Source organism: Podarcis filfolensis (genome assembly GCF_964270895.1).
Source record: "Podarcis filfolensis genome assembly, chromosome: 2".
In the NCBI taxonomy this organism is placed as follows: Eukaryota; Metazoa; Chordata; class Lepidosauria; order Squamata; family Lacertidae; genus Podarcis; species Podarcis filfolensis.
Window position 1 is genome coordinate 46,538,621 of NC_139605.1, and position 22,466 is coordinate 46,561,086.

At 43.5% G+C, this 22,466-nt stretch overlaps 1 protein-coding gene across 9 annotated transcripts in view; it reads right to left on the reverse strand.

The window, feature by feature from the left end:
• Window positions 1-22,466, reverse strand: part of CFAP92 (cilia and flagella associated protein 92 (putative)) — a 66,423-nt gene that overhangs the window by 21,795 nt on the left and 22,162 nt on the right. For all 9 annotated transcript variants that reach the window (XR_014545343.1, XR_014545344.1, XR_014545345.1 and 6 more), the window contains 4 exons: window positions 14,017-14,192; window positions 9,052-9,216; window positions 4,554-4,738; window positions 2,534-3,417 (listed from right to left, as the gene is read on the reverse strand). Coding sequence is in view for 6 of the 9 variants with exons in the window: in XM_083602907.1 (XP_083459033.1) it covers window positions 2,534-3,417; window positions 4,554-4,738; window positions 9,052-9,216; window positions 14,017-14,192 (1,410 nt within the window). In the remaining 3 variants the exon portion in view is untranslated. The remainder of the gene's footprint in view (window positions 1-2,533; window positions 3,418-4,553; window positions 4,739-9,051; window positions 9,217-14,016; window positions 14,193-22,466) is intronic.

Sequence of the window (22,466 nt, forward strand, 5' to 3'; positions counted from 1 at the left end):
ATCTTTCGTATGTGTTAATTTTAATAGTACTTTAGATGCAAACCTAGAGAAGACTCATTTGGAGTAAGTCTCACTTAACTCAATGGATCTCCCATCTCTGTAGGATTGCACTACCAAGCATATTTAAGAGCTCCACGTCAAAAGGCAGTCCTAAACATTTTCTTATTCAATTCAGGTTATGCTTGGCATATACACAGATGCTGACTTCTGGAAAAACTTGAGTGACTCCTGCTTCGCTGTTTTGGTAGCGCCAGTCCTGTGCTGTATAGAAATCTCATGGGGTGGGGAACCTGTTTGCTCTATTTCCCTCTTTCCTAATTTGCAGCGGCATCCGTAGTCCTATGAGTTTCAAAGGAGATGTGAGACTGACGACACCAGACTACAAAAGGGCTTCGATTTATTTTGTCAGTGCACACTTCTCTAAGACCTAGCCCTTTCTGAAAAACAGGTAGTGAGGTATACAATATCTGGCATCTCCAGGTTGGGTTGGGAGCGTCCCCTGTCTGAAAGTCTGGAAAGTCACTGCAAGCCAGGGAGGGCGATATTGAGGTCGAAGGACCAATGGCTTGATTCAGTATCAGGCAGCTTCCTATGTTCCTATATGTGGAAAGGCACTCATCTGTCCACAGGCAAAGGACGGGAAAATGTTTGGAGAAGGGGTAATGTGCTACTAATCCAAAAGGCATCCTTAGCACTCCCACCTGTATTTCTGGGGATTTTCTAGGATGCAGCTTGTAGCACTCTGAAAAACTCCCAAACCAGCCTGAAGCAACAAGCATAAATTAACACATGCGTAGGCAAACAATGGCCCGGGGTCTGGATCCGGCCCAACCGTCTTCTAAATCCGGCCCGTGGATGGTCCAGGAATCAGCGTGTTTTTACACGAGCAGAATGTGTGCTTTTATTTAAAATGCATCTCTGGGTTATTTGTGGGGCATAGGAATTGGTTTATCTCCCCGCCCCCCAAAAAAATAGTCCGGACCCCCACAAGGTCTGAAGGACAGTGGACCGGCCCTCTGTTGAAAAAGTTTGCTGACCCCTGAATTAACATATGAGCCTGATAATGAAACCTGTTCTCATTCTGCCTCCAAGTGAATAAAATGACTTTCACACAGCCTCGGCCTTCTAAATTCTTTTCCTCCATCTTGCATTCCGTCAAGCGACTCCTTTCAAAGTGACTGGCACTGTAACGTGTTAACATTTGTACATTATGACGCTTGCAAGGAAGAATGAAATTAAAAGTGCTCCACAACTTCTTAGTATTGTCTGCGAACACCGATTATTTGATTTAGGAAAGATTGTTGGAAGTGAAAGAGAAATAAACCAGTACATTACTGTAAATACAGTTATAAAACAAAATTAACATTAAAGGAAACAGTTTGATTACAAACAGCTCAACTGGCCGTAAAGCCCTTAAGGGCCAAACTAGATGAGGTACCATTAGAAACTGCATGGCTGGCATTTTAAAAGTAAGGAGAAAGACCCGGTGCAGATCAGAATCCCCCTGGCGGCTGAGGGGAGTTAATTATTTGCCCCGCAGTGTGGTCCCAGGCCCCATCAAGTCCCCGACACCTGCAATTTACATCAGACATATACCCCAGGTTGCTGCAACCTGTTGAAGTCCATCTTGCAGCAACCTGGAGGACGCTCTTTTCTGCAGTGGCACTGCAGTGCTTGCTAAAAACGTTCCTGTTCACCCAGCATTTCCTAGCCATTGAAACTCGGGTTGTGGCAATTGTTATGCATTTTTGCTTTTAATGTTGTTTTTATCAGATTCTTTTATATTATTGTGGGAAGCCACCTTTGAATTTATTTTAAATGAACGGTGGCAGATTTTTTATTTTTAGAAAGAAAGAAAGAAAGAAAGAAAGAAAGAAAGAAAGAAAGAAAGATTCATTCCATTAGTATGAAAGGGAATTCTTTCAGTGCAAAATAGGAGGCATGCAAGAACTCTGCCATGAGGAGAAAGCGTTAAAGCCTTCCTACAAACACACACACCACCTGCTATTTACTTTAAAAAGATATCCACAGCAACTGCTAACAGCATAAATTACCATCTAATCTACTTTCTCCCTAGGAAGCAGGAACTGTAGCTCAACATAAGGTGCGCGCCTCTTCAGTGCCAAGACAGCATTGCACTAGCGAACTTCTAATGGGCAAAATGGGAACGAGGAAAACCAAGTGCTGCATTAGACTAGTCTCATTATTTTCATAATTTGACTGGTGCATTTTTATTAAAACACAGTGAAACAACCAAAGTACCCCAAAATCATGGCGCTGAAATTTTGGGCTAACTTTCAATTTTGAAAGCATCCTTGAACAGATCCTGAAAGTCCTGTCTTCTATCCCTATATGAACTAGTCTGATCACGGCAGACCAGAAGCACATTGTAAGAAAGAAGAAGCAAATAAAGAAATGCTTCTCTATATACAAAACAGTTATTAAAAATATGAGGTTGAGTCTGACAAATCACCTTTATAAAAAGATCACAGCAGAGGAAAATAGGCTTTAATTGCAAAATGCTTCTGGTTACCTGTCTATTCGCTTATTCCATAACCTCTTAAGGGCTTTGTTCTTTAAGCCTTCCACGATAAGAAGGTGAATGGATCCGTCCAGAATATGAAACCCAGTCAGAACGTCCAGCTGAGAAATCTCCTCGTAAGTCATCCTGTTATTCAGTTTTAACGCATTAAGAGATTTATGAATGATGCGCAGAGGGTACGAATCCAGTTCTAGAGCCTCTGCGTTGATTTTTGTAATCTCCTGCAGCAAGTAACCTATGAGAGAAGTGTTTTTAAAGTCGAAAACATAGATGATGCAGCCATAGGGGCAATAATCATCTTTAGTGTCCTCTGCTTCATCTTCGGGAGTTAATGGTACAGCTATTTCAACTCTGACTTTAAGAAAGGCCCCTGAGCACACATAATGCCCCACTGGCATCTGGGCCACCGGAGAGCCGTCGGCAGCCTTAGCCTTCCGAGTGGCACTCGTATCCTGAACGGAGCAGTTGTGAATTGGCGCACAAAAGTTCAAGGCCTTTTCACCTAGCAGTAGTTCAGCCAAGCGGATTTTGGCTACCCCATATGGGTGCCACACTTCCTCCATGCCTTTCATGGGATTCTGGGCCACGTATTTCGAAGTGACCGAGCTCAAATGGCTGAGCCTGCGGTCTCCTGGCTCCTCTCCAAACAAGGAAGGCTTTACATCGACATCCTGCCATTTTTTGTCCCGATCGTGAACCTCGATTTCCAAGGGTGGTCCTCTTAGATACTCATTCAGTTCATCACGTCTTATTGTTCCTGCAAGAATCACGTTGGTATCTTTAAAGAAGACATGAGAGCCATGATCCCGGTCTTGCGTTCGATGTGGCTCCATATTATGGAATTTGTACTTGCAGTAAATAGGAAGGCATGAACGCTATCGAAAAGAAAGAGCAGACAAGGAAGGTTGGAGGGGGCTGTTTCGGTCTCCTTTATCTCTCAGAAAATATATATACACCTTCTTTCAGTAAAATTAATCAAGTATGAAATAAAAATGCACCTTTGATTGAGGTCAGTTTAGGCTAGCCCAGTACATTTTGCTGCCCAAGACACAGCAGCATAGCATCAATTGCCGGTGCCCAGGGCAGGCAGGGGCAGATAGGGGGCGCCACATCAGCCCTCACCACCGACAACGATGGAGCAACCCCACCCCCACCAAAGCAAAGTGGGGTTGCACTAAGCTGCCTGCCCACCCACACAGGGGGGAATTGGCTGGCACAGCCCTTGGCGGGTGGAGAGAAGCAGCAGGCCAGGCCATCCTGGAGGCGCCTGGTTCACGCCCCCTCTGTGTGCCGGGGCCACGGCCCCCGGCACCCCCATGCTACGCCATTGCCAAGGCTAAGCAGCAAATGACCCACCCCACCCTATCATGGGTACCCAAGACTGATGAAAACTATTTTGGTACTCAGGGCAGGAAAATCCCACAAGCATCTCTTCTCTTCCCTGGCAGTAAAAACACAGTAACAAATTTGCTGTCTTTTCATGTTGCCCAACTAAGTTCTGCCTGAGGCACCCACCTCATTCTGCCTAGTGGTAGGGCTGTCCCAGCCATGTAGCATAGTCCAAGGCAGACTGGTCTCAGGGATAGGCAATCTGCAAGCAGCAGCAACAACCTGGTGGTCAATGGCAGTGGCAGCAAAAAGGTGAGAGTGGCTGCCCTCACTCTTCTGTTTCCCCAGTCCACTGCCTGCACTTGCATACTCAGGGAAGGGCCTGCCTTGAGGCGAGTGGGCAAACATGCTCCCTCAATGATTCTATGTGTATATATAAAGTGCAAACAAGAGTTCTGGATGGGGGAACTTAAATGTGCTAGGTTTTCCACCATCACGTGTTACATAAATGCAGCGATCCAATATGGCCACAAGTTCACTTCAGGTCGTCTTTAGATTATAACTGTTTTGCAAATAAGAAATGGGGAAATTACAAATGTAAGAAGCAGGAGCTTTTCAGAATTCAATTCTGTTTCCCCCAGAATGTCACATGTAGTTACTTGAGAAGAATGCTCTGATTTACCTGTAGCACTTTAATTGGAACGGGGGTGTCTGGTAAGCACCTTGCGGAGTTAATCTTAATAATCAGTGGATTTAATTCATGTTTCTGTTTCTCACTCATCAGAGTCCCTTCAACAGAAAAGCTAAGGTATGCGTCCCAAAGTTTAGGGGATTTCTCTCCTAGCTGACTGACCACGCAGCGTTGTCCTGGAAATGGAATTACATTATTTATATAATCATTATAGCAGCAGTACTAAAGAAGCAATATGTTCTATGTCATTGCTTGATAGGCTTATTAAACAACTGAGCCTCTTGGGCTGGCTAATCAGGTCAGCAGTTCAAATCCCTGCAATAGGGTGAGCTCCCATTGCTCTGTCCCAGCTTCTGCCAACCTAGCAGTTCGAAAGCACACCAGTGCAAGTAGATAAACAGATACCGCTGTAGCAGGAAGGTAAATGACGTCTCCGTGTGCTCTGGCTTCCGTTGCGGCAGAAGCGGTTTAATCATGTTGGCCACAGGACCCAGAAAGCTGTTTGTGGACAAACACTGGCTCCCCTTGGCCTGAAAGCAAGATGAGCACCGCACCCCATAGTCACCTTTGACTGGACTTAACCATCCAGGGGTCCTTTACCTTTTTAAGGCTTATTCTATGGAGAAACCACACATCATTTGGTCATTTGGTCATTTGTGCCACTTTAACAAATGCAAGAACCTGCAGAGAAAGGAGCAAAGACTAGGGCAACCTAGCAGTGCGTTCTTTTCTAGCTAACCCCTGTCACAATTGCAAAGGAAGGAGGGAGCTCCTTTGGGGAAGGGCCACAGCTCAGTGAGAGAGCATTTCCTGAGCATGCAGGAGATCCTTGCTTCAATCCCCTGCTTCTCTAGGCTAGAGAGCTACTGCCAGTCAGTGTAGACCATGCAAAAATGATGGACTCATGGTCCTCCTGTCTCAGTATAAGGCAACTTCCTATGTAGGAATACGACCACCACGTATGACCGTGAGTGGGACCCATGGTCTTTTTTTTAAAGGTTTCCTTGGCCTAGACTAGACCTGCTCCCTCCCTTTATTGCTCATGTGTGCCCAACTCTCTAAAAATGCTTCCAATCATTGCAGTCCTGCAACGGAACATGTGAAATCAACAAGCAGCATCAAAGAGCATCTCTCCCCACTCTCCCCCATTACTACCTCCTTTCCAGCTCTCCTGCTGCCAACACTTTTAATACTGAATTTTAAATTGATGTAACCTGCTTTGACACCTGCTGGTGAAGGGCAGGCAGTAATTTTAATAATGGTGGTGGTTGTGTTAGTATATGATAAAAACAAACTACTTAGGGGAAAATGACACATAAAACTAAATTGCTTCCATTTTATAAGCGTGATCTTCCCCCCTGCCCCGTTGCTCTTAACCTTCTGACTGCAGCATTTCTTACTCATCTGCAGTTTGTAATTTTGTCTTCCATTCCCCTGCTCCAGCTTGCTTATTTTTACCTCTCCAAAGTTAGTCCCTAATTCTTCTCTCCGTTATGTCAGCTACTGGCTTAAAAAGAACCCAACTGTCCATTAGCATCGGTCTCTCTTTCTCTCTCACACTCCTTGCCCCTGTCACATATTTTCAGCCATCTCCTCACAGTCAATGAATGGACAGGCCTTGAACTCAATAGGGAATCCTATTTCTCAAGGGTCATTTTTAGAAATTGTCATTGGACTTAGAAGTGCTGCAGATCACCAGCAGGGGGAAGGGAAGGTAAAGGACCCCTGGACGGTTAAGTCCATTCAAAGGCGACTCTGGGGTTGCGGCGCTCATCTCGCTTTCAGGCCGAGGGAACCGGCGTTTGTCCACAGACAGCTTTCCAGGCCAGCAGGACTAAAGCACTTCTGGCGCAACAGAACACCGTGACACAAACCAGAGCGCACAGAAACACTGTTTACCTTCCCATCACCTCTTTATCTACGTGCACTGGCATGCTTTCGAACTGCTAGTTTGGCAGGAGCTGGGACAGAGCAACAGGCTCTCACCCCATTGCAGGGGCCAGCAGGGGGAGCCCACAAGCCAGCAGCAGAACTTCATATTGCACATGAAAACAGGGTGCCGGAAGAGGGAGCCCTCCAAAGGACAAATAGAAGGCAAAGGCTTTGCAAACCTCACTTGCAACCACAAGGCATGGAATACTTTTAGCATTCATTGTACTACATCTGTTACAAGTATGCACTAATCTGAACAGAACTGAAGGGAAATAGCCTGTATCAGTAGTAGTGCAGATTTGCTGAACAAAATTACAAAGCGCAAGAGAAACTGAGAGAAGCTCTGAATGTGCCAGAGTGCCGTCCAATTAATGCATCAATGCCCTTGAAGCCTCAGCTTCAATTAAAAGCAAAACGTCCGGAAGCATGCAGCAAAAAGATAATTTGTATGTAAGCTGTCAGCTAAACCAGCAAAGCAGCATGCAGTCTCAGGGGGTTGCTGCTATGTACCTTGCATTCCTAATAGAAGTGAAATCACCATGAGCTTTTACCTTTCAGGCTTTTGTAGTTTGGGCAGCAGTGATGTCAAAAAAGAAAGTGCACATCTCCGCAAATTGTATTAGCTGAACCGTTCAACAGCACAGCAGGCAGGCAGAATGTTCCTATCACCCAACATGCAACATTTTAAAGCCTTATTGAGGCCGTATTTCCTGTAAGCTGCTATATTTTTCCTACATGGAAATATACAGCAGTAGCTAAATTGCATGCACACTGGCTGCAGGATGAAGAAAAAAACCTTGTGCTCTGTATGTGTGTTTTTCTATACAAAGATTTGTTTGGTGGGGGACATATGAAGCAGCTCTAAAATTAACCTGCACTGATCTGAAAGAAAGAAAAATTCTTGAACGGCAGCCTTTTAACTATATTTAAAAATTTAAAACCCCACAGACAATGAAACCTTTTCCTGACACTTTATTTTGGCAGTTACCAGACTGTTTTTGCAAGAAGAGTTATGTTTGCAAACACTAAGAAAAACCAAAAGGAGAAATCTCAGTAATTTTAATGTCTTTCTTAATTTGCAATACAACAAACCCTTATGAGGGCCAGTCAATTCCCAAAACCACAATTCCTGTTACAGTGGTACCTCGCAAGACGAATGCCTCGCAAGACGAAAAACGCGCAAGACGAAAGTGTTTTCCGTTTTTTGAGTCGTTCTGCAAGACGAATTTCCCTATGGGCTTGCTTCGCAAGTCTTGCGAGTTCTTGCGAGTTTGTTTCCTTTTTCTTAAAGCCACTAAGCCGCTAAGCTGTTAATAGCCGCTAATAGCCGCTAAGCCGCTAATAGCCGTGCTTCGCAAGACGAAAAAACCGCAAGACGAAGAGACTCACGGAACGGATTAATTTCGTCTTGCGAGGCACCACTGTACTGGCTGAGTCCAGACAGGAAAATGTACATTAGGAAATGGCAATCTGAATCCTTTGATCATAGATCTCCCACGCCTGTTATCCTTCTAACCAATACAGCAGCTGTGCCTGTACCTCTCTGCCTTAACCTTCTCATTTGGAGCCTCTGAGCATGCACAATTCCACTTCTGTACAGAGCCTGGCAAACTGCCAGCACTAATTAAATACTGACAGGAGTAACATGTTCAACATCATTCATAAGCAGTATCACAAAGGCAGGGGTAGATGATAACTTAGGAAAAGTGTCACTCAATTGTCTACAGTAGCCTTCCCCAATCTTGGAGTCCACAGATATTGTCAAAGAGCACTCCCCCCCATCTCCACTCAGCCTGGCCAACCGTCAGCTATGATGGGAGTTGTAGCCCAATGATATCTGAGGGCTCAAGGTTAAGGAAATCTTGTCTACATGAGGCAATATTTCCACCCCCAAGCCTCACTCACCTTTTGACTTCCCCCCTCCTCCAGCTATTTTAAATTTTGGAAACTTTGTCCTTCCTTTGCCTTATGGGGGTCAATTACTAACCTAAGTGTACACAGATGGGCTGGTAAGTCAGTTAACGCTTGTGGATTTGTTTACAAGGCTGGTCTACTTCGAATACACAGCAGCTTTCAGAAATCACTAGATTTTCAGCACAACAAGGTGCCACCCCCTTTTCTACTCACAGATATATGCATGTGATGTTCTGACTTTACAGACAGGACGTACCGCTTCGGGCTATCTGAATTTGTCCATTTCGCACACTCTCTTGGCAGAGCCAGTATTTGTCCCAGCACTTACAATGCAGCTTCTCACAATAAAACAAGCCACCCCCTCATTCACCTCTGTGACAAGCTGCTCAAGCATTTGACAATACCAAACTACATAACATCTAACCCAGGCTTCCTCAACCTCGGCCCTCCAGATGTTTTGAGACTACAATTCCCATCATCCCTGACCACTGGTCCTGCTAGCTAGGTATCATGGGAGTTGTAGGCCAAAAACATCTGGAGGGCCGAGGTTGAGGAAACCTGATCTAACCACTTCGCCCTGCAACCTTAACCCCCCCCCCCCGCAAAGTAGTGGGGCAGTGGGGGTGTGAGGGCGTGGAAATACCTGACAAGAGGGGCATGAGGTTCAGCTCTAAAAAAGCTATTCCAAACTTCTTTGTCAGAGATGTTGAAGCTGCAGTTTCTTTAGTAGTTGATTTCTGAGTGCCCGACGCAGATCTTTTTTCTAAAACTCGTGAGGGTTTCTTTTTTTCTGGTAACTGGTGGTGCCCTGAAAGAGAACATATATTTCAATGGTCAAGTGTCGGATAGAGAACAGAATTTTAACTGATACATCCATCATCATTAAACAGTACTGGCTTGATATATTTAAGAGAGCAACTGCTTGACCCGAAAAAGGCTGGGGAATTAATGCCTAGGCCATTAGCCAGGTTCAGCTATAGGTGACATAGTCACACAGAATCACCTGCACTGAACACCTTGCAGCGCTTGGGTAAAATAGCTTCATCCAGTCTGCGACCAATTTCCATGCACTTGCAGCCTTACCCACTGCCCTTGCTTTGCAGGTGACCAGCGTGTGTCGCCATGCACGCGCTTTTCCTTTCAGCAAGAAGGAGGGAATAGAATGATCTTGACACCATAGCTGTCAAGTGTCCCTTATTTGAAGGGACAGTCCCTTATTCCAGCGACATGTCCCGTTGCTGTCCCTTATTGATGGATGTCCCGTAAATGTCCCTTAAATGATGTCCCTTAAATTTCAAAGGAAGCAGCTCCTCTCCCTCCCTCCCTGCCAGCCAGGGAGGAGGGAGGCTCCAACTGTGTTGCTTGGCTGTGTTGCTCACCCAATAAGAAGTCTAAGAACGATTGGGGGGTGGAGCTTGCATGCCTTGTGTGTGGCTAGTTAATGCAAGCTGAGGGGTTTTTTTAATGCTGGATGCCATTTTGTTGCACGTGCTGCTGCAAACTTTGCAGTGCAAAGCCAGGCCGGGGAGCCATCTTAAGTTGAGGCTGCATAGGCCTTGTGGTGCATGTGATTCAGAGTCTATTCAGTTGAACCTCTGGTTACAAAGTTGGTTGGACAGTGTTCTCGAAGCTACCAGCATGAATCTGACCAGACTGCAGGAGGACAGGAAGACTGGAGTGCCTGGAACAGGTGAGGCTGCAGGTCCCTTATTTTGGCTGCTGGTCCCTTATTTTCAAGGCTGCTGGTCCCTTATTTTCAAATCTGTAAGTTGACAGCTATGCTCGACACACAACTTGATTTTTGTATCTCTGGATTCAGCTGAATGTGTTGTGAACAGGTGTATGGATCTGAACTTATTTCTACGGTTTATCTCTGTAGATCATAGTGTAAGTGTAAAGGTTGACATAACTTAAATACAGTGGTACCTCGGGTTAAGAACTTAATTCGTTCTGGAGGTCCGTTCTTACCCTGAAACTGTTCTTAACCTGAGGTACCACTTTAGCTAATGGGGCCTCCCGCTGCCGCTACATTTCTGTTCTCATCCTGAAGCAAAGTTCTTAACCCGAGGTACTATTTCTGGGTTAGCGGAGTCTGTAACCTGAAGTGTCTGTAACCTGAAGCATCTGTAACCCGGGGTACCACTGTATGCCATGAGATTCTCTGCATAGCTGTTAACCTTCCCTTTTTTTTGCGGGAAATTCCCTTATTCCAGCGCCATTCCCCACTGCTTCCCACTGCTATCCTGGATTGTTAAATATCCCATAGACTGTCCCCGGGACAGGTGAGGCTGCTGATCCCTTATTTTTGAGGCTGCTGATCCCTTATTTTCAAAACTGAAAGTTGACAGCTATGATTTTCCATCATGAAACTTGCTTGACCTTGGTAGAAGCCCAATACTTCATCTCAAAATGTGCCATCACACCTTGTAAAGATCAGCACATGCAAATTTAGTTGCCAAGCACAGCCTATTCAAGCTCCTGAATGAGGGCCATCAAGACAAGGGTAAATCAGAGAGCACACAAAAAGATGGCCAGGTCCTGTCTGGTTCATTTCTCTCTAGGAAATTAAGAGTTCCTTCAAACTCTTAAATCTGCAAGATGGGCAAGGTGAGAAATGGGCAAGGGAGAGCACCAGGAATGAGTCACCTCAAAGCTCCTCCCTCTCTTCCCTACTAAGAGGCATTAGTTAAAAAACCCAGACTTTCAATAGTTAGCTGGCTATCATAGCTATCCCTAGCTCCAATGAGAAACTCTGTTTTTCTTTGTGCTCTCAAAGAACAGCACATGCTTGCTTCACTTTAAGGAAAGGTATACTCTTTCCTTTCCATTTCTTGCTCTTAGTGTGGGTGCTGCTGGCAAAACTGTCTCACCCACATTTCTGTAAATAACTGGTACATTTCTGTAAAAATAGGGAATGTTTCACTCCTTAGATAAAGGGAGATTATAGGAGTTGCTCTTGCTTAAATTGCAATTTTTCTTTCTGAAGTAGCACTTATGTATTCTATTTCGTATAATAAACCAATCTTTCTTTATTCCTTTGGTGTGAGATGTTCTTGCGGGCATAAGGTTAAGGGTTATTCATAACAAGCGCACGTTGTAATTCCAGCAAAAGACCTTAAATTTCTCTTTAGCGTATACGTACCTGCACACACATGTAGGTTCAGACACATACTGTTGCAATGTTAATTTACAGGAAGGAAATAAACTTTTTGTAGAAAGCTACAAAACTTATTCTATGCACCTGTAGCTGTCTGTCATTTGTAGCGAAAGTTAAAAGATTTTGCTCTCTACATTTTCACATTAGTTTGAATTTTACTTTATTTTATTGCAGAATTCATCAGCATTTTAGTGTGATTTTTTCCTGATATGCATATGTAATCTTGCCCCATAGACACATTTTTGGAAGGAAATTATCCAGAGCACAATGGATTTTTGAATGCCATTTTCACTAATATATGACTCTATATGCATCCTTTACCCAATATATACAATTTGCACACATTAATTGGTTGAAAACCCGCATTGTAAGTTTCAGAGAAGCGTGCCTTTCAAAGCATGGGTGTGCTTCAGTTGACATATTGTTTCAGAAAGTCCAAATTAAGTACGTTCTCCTTTAAATATGAACTGAAATGAATTTCTTCCCCATCCGTACCCTACGATTCAGATGAAGAACCGTGATGTAAATTATTATTGTATCTTTTTTAAAAAAAAAAAAAGTGAAAACTTGGGGGAAATAACTACAGCATGGTAAGCAACTCTGGGAGAGAACCGTCCAATCATGTCTCAGCAGGCTTGAATATAACAAGCAAGCAAAACTCCCCAGAAAAGTGTGTAAATGCTTATCAAAAGTGTATAGAAGAAAAGGCTCCAACTGCCTTCGATGTAAAGGAAATAGCAGCTTGAAGATTAAGACACAATGTGTGGAACTGATCTCATAAGTCACGGGTCCCTGGAGTCATGGGAAAGAGGGACTTAAACAGAGCGACAAAACAAACAAGCAGACATGGCGAAGGGCTGAGCTTCTCAAGCAGAGACGCCTGCTGCAAATCTGGATGCGTGAGAGCAGGCTACAAAATGCTCTCTATTCTCTTTGCTTTTGCGTCAAGATAAAGGAAGTGTCTGACCCGCAGCAATACTGAGTTCTCCAGCGTTAGCAGGCTTCAACACTGACTCTCAGGTCAGGAATCAGAGCAGGGAAAGTGTCACTGAGAAACAGAAAATTGCAGGGAGATCCCACAAAAAACAAACAAAAAACCAGTTGCATAGAATGGGCTATTTGACAGGATCACCGCAAGAACAGATTTCTAGATTATTCAGGGAATGCAGTAGCCACTCATAAAAGTGTATGACTATTTGCCAGATTGTAGTATAAATAACTTGCACCATAATAAGCTGTCAGACAATTTGTCCAATTAGCCCTGTATCATCTACTCTGACTGGCTGTCCAGGGTTTCAGGGAAATTGAACCTGGGGCTTTATGCAGGGAAAGAACATGATCTGTCACTTTAGCTACTAGCCTCCATGCACATGGTCTAGGAACTTTAAAGTTTTAAAGTTAGGGGCAAGTTCTGCAAGTGGATGAAGATTCCAAGTCTATGGTGTCACAGCTGGGGGATTCTTACTCAGTGGTCTCGGAATTACAACAAGCCCTGGATAAGGTTCAGTATTGGGGCAAGGGACCAGGAGCCTTAGAGGTGGCTGAGGACGAGCCGTAGGCACCATGGGTTGGTATGGCCTCTGATGCCGAGGCTGAATGAATCCTGAGCCCAAGGGAGAGATGGCACCTCAAATGCCATCTGGAAGTAATATGCTCCTATTGAAGACAACTGGCAGGAGTCAGCTGGATCTACTGGGTTGTTCCAGCAGCTCCAGCTCAAAAAAGCCCAGTGCCTGGCTGGAACAGGAGCTGGAACAAATGTTTTTTCAGCAGCACTGTGACCAATCTGACTGGTTAGATTGCATCTGACCTTGGACTGCCCAGGACCTGGTCATTGCCTATGCTCTCGACTGTTCACAGACCAACTTGAACATGACTTTGACTGCCCTGACCTTGCCTCTCACCTCAACTCTTGTTTTGGACTCTGATGACTTGGGCTCTGACTCCAGACCAGCCCTGGATACCACTTTTGCACAGCAGTCACACTTGAGCTTTTAGTACAGCTCTTCAAATCCTACTCATTACCCCCATTTCTACACCGCAATCTGACTAAATTAGTTGAGCTAATGTTAATTCTTATCGGTAGGGGGCAGGGAGCAGACCTAAAATATTTTTCTTTTTTACGTTCTGCCACCCAAATGAAGGCATGTAACACACACAATTTAAGAATATTTCATCAGGTGTTAGCTTGCGGGGGAATGTATTGTTTTGAGGTTTTGCATTATTTGTTGAATACCCCTTAATAAATGATCCAGTGTCTACCTATTGCACAAAACATTTGTCACCCATTACAGGCAAACTTTCCTCCACTGCTACCCTATTATCTTAAGTGGTTTGCTATTTCGTCTAGAGCTACAATCCTATATACAGGGTTTTGGGAATAAGCCCCAGTAAACTCAGTGGGACTTTAAACATTCATAGGATTCCACTTCACATCCTTTCTGCACTCACCTCCATCTGGTGTCTCCTTCCTTTCTGAATGCTCCATCGTTTTTCCTATATTAGTTTTCATAATTGCCGAGGCTTTAGCATGAGGTTTCGAATGCAATTTCTGCTTTATAGCTTTGGCTTCCTGTAGAGTTCTTTCTTTCAGGGAAGAGGGTATGCTCCCAGAAATACTGACTGCACTTGAAGAAAAATAATTGTTTTTTGAAGGGGAAAAAAACCTCAGAGGCATTTGGAAGATTAAAAAAATATACACAGCAACGATAGAAAAATGAAATTAAACTCAACACAGCAAATTGTACAACCAAGGGAAACATCACAAACTTTTAATTATTTTAAAAGATGTAGCTGCCATTATGAAACTATGTACATTGTAAACCAGGGATGGGGAAACACACACATGAGATACTACAGCTTTTGTCTGCTTTAGGACTGGCGCATATGAGATGGCTGCCAGTTGGCGTTAAAGTTCTCTCCATGTTTACTGCCTTCATGCAGCAAACCATCTGCATACAGTGTTGTGCCAAGGGGATTCCCTCTATATACCATTTCAGTCTTCCAATAGAAAGCTTTTCTGGTGCCACAGAGGGGAAACATCCGTCCTTCCCTATGGGAGGCACTGCACACAGACAGCTTGCCATATAAAGACAGCCATGATGGGGATGGCTTAGAGACCTCTCAGTCAAACCCATGATGCCTCACTGAGCACAGGAGAGAGCTCTTAGGTTCCAGATCTAGATTCTGCCTTCAAACATCTCCAGTAATCTGTCCTCTCGTACACAGGGTTGTGGTGTCATCATGTATCAACGGTACTTCTTTCATAAGGAAATGTTTTGCATTAGCAGGGTGTGATGCACTTTGCTTACAGAACAGACCCAACTTTTTGTATAAACCCTGCAACTCTTTGCTGGAGGATGACACACTTGGATCTTTAACGTGGACTAGGAATATCCACGGGCTTTTCAAGCACTAGTTTATACTTTGAAAGCTAAGTCATCTACAATGCTATTTTCTGTGCCTTTTCTACATGTCTAATCTTCTATATTCCTAGTTACAGGTAGGTAGCCGTGTTGGTCTGCCGTAGTCGAAACAAAATAATAATAAAAATTCCTTCCAGTAGCACCTTAGAGACCAACTAAGTTTGCTATTGGAGCTTTTGTGTGTACCTGAAGTGTGAATGCTCACGAAAGCTCAAATCAATAACAAACTTAGTTGGTCTCTTAAGGTGCTACTGGAAGGAATTTTTTAAAATTATTTTGTTTCTATATTCCGTTTTCCTAAATAAACTGTATTTTTTGCTTAACTGGCTTCTTCTGGGTGGGTGGGAAAAGGGGAAAAAAGAAAAGGCACCTCCTCCATTCTGCCACTGGGAGCATTTTGTGAATGGAGCTTTGGTCACAAGGCCCTTTCACCAACAACTAGAACCTCAGGTTCCAAGCCATAATTTTGCCAATAATAATCTTCAAGGCGAGACAGTTGGAAGTATAAAAAGCCACTGGATAAGCAATTTCTACATTGCTCCTCTGACACCCTTGGAAGAAACTCCTTTGGGAGAAAGGATACACTAGGCATGGCAATCTGTTGCTCTAACAGAAGAAGGCTGCCATTCTGTTTAATGTTAAGCATTTTTTTTTAAAAAAACCACCTCAGAACATTCTCCTTGCCTTTTTGAAAGCAGATATATTGTCAGGATATAATGAGACAATTAATAAGGTGTGTGCTATTAAAATGTTGGATTCTTAATTAACCCATTAAAAAAATTATACATGCCAAGGGAGGTCTCAGTTTTAGATATTGCTTTACAATATTTTGGAACAGTGATGGCACAGGATTGTTAAAAAGATTCTGATAAAAAGCTCACTCAGAGCTATATTTTTATTGGCGAGAATTAATTATGTAATTAATCATCACATGACATTAAGTAGACTACTCGTATAATGTAGATGAAATATGACCAGTGTTATGAGATTTTGCAGAAACTGACACACCAAATAATCAAGTGAAAATTGATTTATGCTAATGCTAGTCAAGCAAATAATTATGCCATGCAATGTGTGGAATAGCCAACGTGAATGGAGAATAACCTATCAGGCTGGCTAACAGCGACCCAATACCAAAACCCAGCAAATTGTCCCTTCAAAATGTTTAAGCACTCATCAGAACAGTCAAGTTTTAGATTCCTATTCAGGCATTGATGATAAAGAGACATACCTTATGTCTAATGCGATTGAAGGCTCAACTAGCTGAAAAATTGAACAATTATTGAAATTCTTTCTGAAGCACAAAACCTAACTAGCATAGTTAAGGGGGAAAGAATGGTTAATGGCCAATATTTTTAATACTGACCTCTAAGACCTCTAAAACATGTTTTGGGAGACAGCTGTGCTGGCTAGGGTTGGTGGAAGTGCTAGACCAAAAGCATATGGAGGGCACCAAGTTGGCAAAGTCTGCATTAAAATGTGCCTCTCCTAAAATCCCCTGTCATTCTACATCCATTCAATTAGGGTTGCCAACTTTGTTCTGGCAAAATACAGGACAGGGCAGGGTAGGGAAGTTGGGGGGCATTTCCCCCTCATCTGGCACTGATGTGAAAGCAATCCATTCTGATCTATTGCAGTCTTACAGGATGCCCCCTCTGGAATTTCACACACACAAACACACACAAATTTCTAAATCTGTCTGCTCTTGGCTACCTAGAGCTTAAATATGGCTCAGTTAGTAGAGCATGAGACTCTTAGGCTGGATCTAGACACATCAAAGAAGCGATTCAGTTAAGAACGTTGTAAACTTCACAGAGGGAAATCCCGTTGGCGAAAAATGGGATTCCACAGTGCCATCTGGTGTCACAGTGTTATAACGCACATAAAGCACTTTATCTTTACGAAGGTAGCAGAGTTCTTAATCTCAGGGCGATGAGTTCAAGCCCTACATTGCAGGGGATTGGGCCAAAGGACTCTCGAGGTCTCTTCCAACTCTACAATCCTATGGTTCCTATAACCGTTTACACACCCCTTCAAACACATACATTTGGAGAGGATTCCTAACGTGGGAGACAGAGAGAGAGAGTGTGTGTGTGTTGAAATACAGGAAAAAACTGTATCAATACAGGTCGTAGCATTTTACACTGAAAAATGGGACAATCCTGTATTATACGGGACAGGTGACAACCCTACATTCAATGAATATGTATCAAGGGTGAGGCACTAATGCAGGCACCCCCAAACTCAGCCCTCCAGATGTTTTGGGACTACAATTCCCATCATCCCTGACCACCGGTCCTGTTAGCTAGGGATGATGGGAGTTGTAGTCCCAAAACATTTGCAGGGCCGAGTTTTGGGGTACCTGCACTAATGCAAGAAACATCCCCTCCCACCCGACCTTCACTGTATGGCCGAAAAAGCCCTACTTCCTGCACATACAAGCAGAGGGCTCCCTCTGAGTTTGGAAACCTGTAATACCAGTGCTCCCAACACAAGAGAGCTTGTTATATGCACAGGGACCTTTGTATGAGAACTGCAGCGTGCACAGCCAGGACCAATCTAAGCTACACAGAGCAGCACTCTTACACATACAGGGAACAATGCAGATACAAGATACCACAAGAAGCAATTCTATAAGTGGAGCTCAATTTAAAAGGGCATGCTTGAATCCAGCATTATCCCTGCATGCTAAGTACTGTCAGTGACTAAGAGGAACTGTCACATTCTCTGGCAGGCTAACAAACCACAATCCTACATGGTTGGTGTGTGTGTCCTCAGTTTAAAAAGGTAAAGGTATAGAACCCCTGACGGTTAAGTCCAGTCGCAGACGACTTTGGGGTTGCGGCACTCATCTCGCTTTACAGGCCGAGGGAGCCAGCGTTTGTCCACAGTTTTTCTGGGTCACGTGGCCAGCATGACTAAGCCGCTTCTGGCGCAATGGAACAGTGAAACCAGAGTAGCGCATGGAAACGCCGTTTACCTTCCCGTCGGAGCAGTACCTATTTATCTACGTGCACTTTTTGGCGTGCTTTCGAACTGCTAGGTTGGCAGGAGCTGGGACCGAACAATGGGGGCTCACCCCGTCGCAGGGATTCGAACTGCCAACCTTCTGATCGGCAAGCCCAAGAGGCTCAGTGGTTTAGACCACAGCGCCACCCGCATCCCTTGTGTCCTCAGTTACTCATGCATTAATTACACCCAGCTTGAACTACTGCAATGCTCTCTACGGGGCTAGCTTTAAAAACAGTTCAGAAACTGCAACTAGAAGAAAATAACACAGCTGCCAGAATCTTCTAGGTAGTTGGAACCTATTACACAAATCCAGTTTCAATTTAAAGTGTTGTGTTAACCTTTAAAACTCTTGAGTTACCTGTGGGTAGCTTAATTTAAGGATCATCTGCCAACGTGAACCTGTCAAAGCCCTGAAATAAGCATCAGAGGCTCTGCACTCCAGCCTTTTAAATAACCCGTTGGCGAATACTAGGAACATGGCCTTCTTAGGGTGGCAATTCTGGAATTGTTTCCCTTGGGAGGTCTGTTAAGCATACTCTCTTCCTGTTTTTAAACAGGTGCATTTTCTTGTCTTTATTTTTAATTATTATTTTTTTGTTTTCAAGCAGGTAAATTTTAAAGCTGATTTCCATTACAGTGGTACCTCAGGTTAAGTACTTAATTTGTTCCAGAGGTCCGTACTTAACCTAAAACTGTTCTTAACCTGAAGCACCGCTTTAGCTAATGGGGCCTCCTGCTGCTGCCGCGCCGCCGGAGCCCGATTTCTGTTCTCATCCTGAAGTAAAGTTCTTAACCTGAAGCACTATTTCCGGGTAAGCGGAGTCTGTAACCTGAAGCGTATGTAACCCACTGTATTTTTGGGCTGTCTCCTTTAGCCTTAATGCTTCTTTGTTCTGTACCATTTTATTTAAATTGATTTTTAATCTTTATTTTACTGTAGTTGGAGGCTGGGGGTTTTTCTGGCAAATCACTTGGGGGGGACAGACTAAGTGGGGTATACAATAAAATAACCCTTTAAAGGTCCACAACAGTGGAAGGGACAATGCCTAAAAATAAGCAAGATGTTGAATTGGATCCCAGCACTGTGTGTCAACTTAATGTGTGCAGTCTTACAAATTGTTCAAGTCATGAATATAATGCTACCATGATGGGGTTCAGAACAAATCTCTGAACAAATGCAGGATTCCTCTGCACCCTAATCTAGTTTCACAACACGTGGCTATCTTCCGGTGGATGAATGCATATAATTCAGGATTATAACAACACGCCACAAGTCAAGTGCAGAAATTCACAAGGTGCTCTCTTTCACAGTACAATTCCAGAAATCTGCATTTTTAGTATGCCCTGAAATCACTGAACAAGAGATTATATTTTATTAAAGGACTAGCACAACTTGAATGTTTTATTTCTAAAGGCACAACTCCCTCATAAATTTACAGCTCAGACATTCTGACTTAAATCACCTGGGAGAAAAGCTGTTTGCCTTTTTAAAGGATTCAAATGTCATATTTGAAAGCCATAATCTGTCTAATTTATAACCATATCATGAAGAATTCTTTTTCATCACAAAGCTTACTTTCAAGTCAGATCCAGGAGTTAACACTTTAATTATATGAGGCACAATTTATAACCACATAATGAAGTATTCTCATTCACACCCCAAGTGATATCATGTTACTTTATTTACAAGCAACAACAACAAAAAGAGACTAGCATTCAAGACCACAGGACCATTCAGCTACTCACATCCTATACCATGGGCTGCATCTAACAATATCATCTGATTTATTCAAGGACTTCTGCTTGTGCAAAAGAACTATTCCTCACCCTGCATATTTCTCAGATATGTTCTGGGTGTCCTCTGCCATTCTCCAGAGCAGATTTGAGAGGTGTGCAGGGGAGGAGAGGAAGGGGAAGTTCTGCCAAGCAGAAGTGGAAATGGAACAACTGTTGGATACAACCCTAAATCACCAGTATCAGAAAATATATGCAGGCAGACGAGATGAAATTAATCAAAATTAATCTCTTCTTGTTGAAGCCAATTGTAGAGCCACACCCATGCACTTAGGACTTCCATTAAGTCCATCAAAGCACCAGCGTGGTTTAGTGGTTAGAGTGATGGACTAGCACCTGGGAGACCAGGGTTCAAATCCTGACGCAGCCATGGAGCTCCCTGAGTGACCATGGGCCAGTCACCGTCTTTGAGCTAACCTACTTCACAGGATTGTTGGTGGATAAAATGGGGAGGGGAAAAACCATGTGTGCTACCTTGAGCTTCCCTTGTAGGAAAGGTTGGGTACAAATCTGAATAAATAACTTTCCCCCTTTCTACACACATGTATGCATGCATGCAAATGCAGGCAGTGCTACAGGACCATTATGGGAAGCAGGGGGCCTGGGTGTGCCTTCCACACTAAGAGGTAAAAAGGTAAAGCTCCCCTGGACGGTTAAGTCCAGTCAAAGGCAACTATGGGGTTGTAGCGTTCATCTCACTTTCAGGCTGAGGAAGCGAGCATTTGTCCACAGACAGCTTTCCGGGTCATGTGGCCGGTATGACTAAAGCGCTTCTGGCGCAACGAAACACTGTGACAGAAACCAGAGCGCACAGAAACGCTGCTTATCTTCCCACAGCAGCGGCACCTATTCATCTATTTGCACTGGCCTGCTTTTGAACTGCTAGGTTGGCAGGAACTGGGACAGAACAATGGGAGCTCACCCCATTGCGGGGATTTGAACCACCAACCTTCTGATCGGCAAGCCCAAGAGGCTCAGTGGTTTAGACCACAGCGCTACCTACTTGTTGCACTGCTGTGTGTGTGCTTGCAGAGGAAGGAAGAAGGCTTTGTTGAACTTATGTGAATCCTCCTGGTATGGGTGCTATAGCAATGGTTAATCCAAACACATTTGATAAGAGGGACTGCAGTATTATGATGGCTTTTGCATGTATCTTATGGTACCTCGAAACCTTGCCCCTGAGACTTCCAGTTACTTCCTTTACTAGTGGGAGCAGAGAAGACTGAGCTGGGGTTATAAGTATTGCAAAATCAGAATGAAGCGTCAGAAACAGGCTGCAACTTAAGAAACCATATTTGATATGCTAGAAATGGCCAAGAGTTGACCAGTGTAGAACTTCCCCCTATTATGCCATATAAAAACAAATTATTTTCGCGTGAAATATTGCAGTGAATACTTTAGCATCTCCACTTGGCAAGAGAAAGCCAAGTCTACCCCCTTGTGGCCCACACAGTTCTCATATAGAAGGTGTTTGAATAATTCAAATGTGTACCACAATTAGGCATTAGTCAAAGCAATGGTAAAATCAGTTCTATGCCTCAAGAGCACCCTAAATATAAAATAAAACCTAAATTTACTGGTGGGTATAAACTATTACACAGGTAGGAAATAGGAAACATTACAATTCAAAGCTGAAATAACTATGGTGGTTTTCATTAGCATTAGTGGCAGAAATGAATCCTTCCTACAGCACAGTGTTAGAAACCGAGGTATGAAAGCTAGGAGCTAAATGGCACCTTAAACCTAAGTTATGGGTGCAACAACGGAATAGGTGCACTTTTTTATAACAAAAATACAAAGCTAAAAATGAATGAACTGTAACTAAAATCTGATGTTCATTTTTCACATGACCCAGTCCTCATCTGAAGCCTTCAAAAAACAAAGCCATGCTTTCCCGCCTGCCTCCCTCATACTCTTAAGAGGCTTCCTTCTGCAGTCTTCAGAGAGTGGCTGGAAGTGGGGAGGCAGAAAAAGGTCCTCCTTTCATTCCACTTTACAGACAAGCCCTGGATTCTCCCTACACCCCATTTCCTTCATGTAAACAAATCTTTTTGGCACCACAATTAACGCATATTAAAGGCCTATACAACTGATGGCACCCATCTTGAGTGTCCAGTTCGCAAACCTAAGACTTAAGTGTCCTTCAATGATCCCACTCCAAAAATTTGTTTTGACTTTAAGCATCACTGTAACTAACTGGCTAGTGTATTTCAAATTAAAAGTACATCATACATTAAAAGTACATGAAACAAGGCAACTAAAACCTAAACAAAACATGTTGGGTTTTACTTAGGACAAAACCCTATAGAACTTGGTTGGAATTTACTTCTGAGTAACAATGGCAATTTTAATCTGAAATCTTCGGCACAGAGCTCAGAAACTGCTCACGTTTATGAAATTCCCTGTTGCAAAATGCGCCTAGAACAATGGGAATTTCAAACACTGCTGCAACAGGCCGGAATACTTCTGAGATGACCAATAATAAATAAGAATCTCCAGGTGTTGCAATTAAAGCAAGAAGCTAATAGGTACATGGTACGTGTTACAACTGTCACAATTAAGGATTTATTGCTGGGCTTCTTAGAAACAAATTCTCACCTGCCCATTACAGGCAGAACACTACAGAGGTTGCAACACCATCTGTGGGAGTTTACAATCCCACTGAGATTT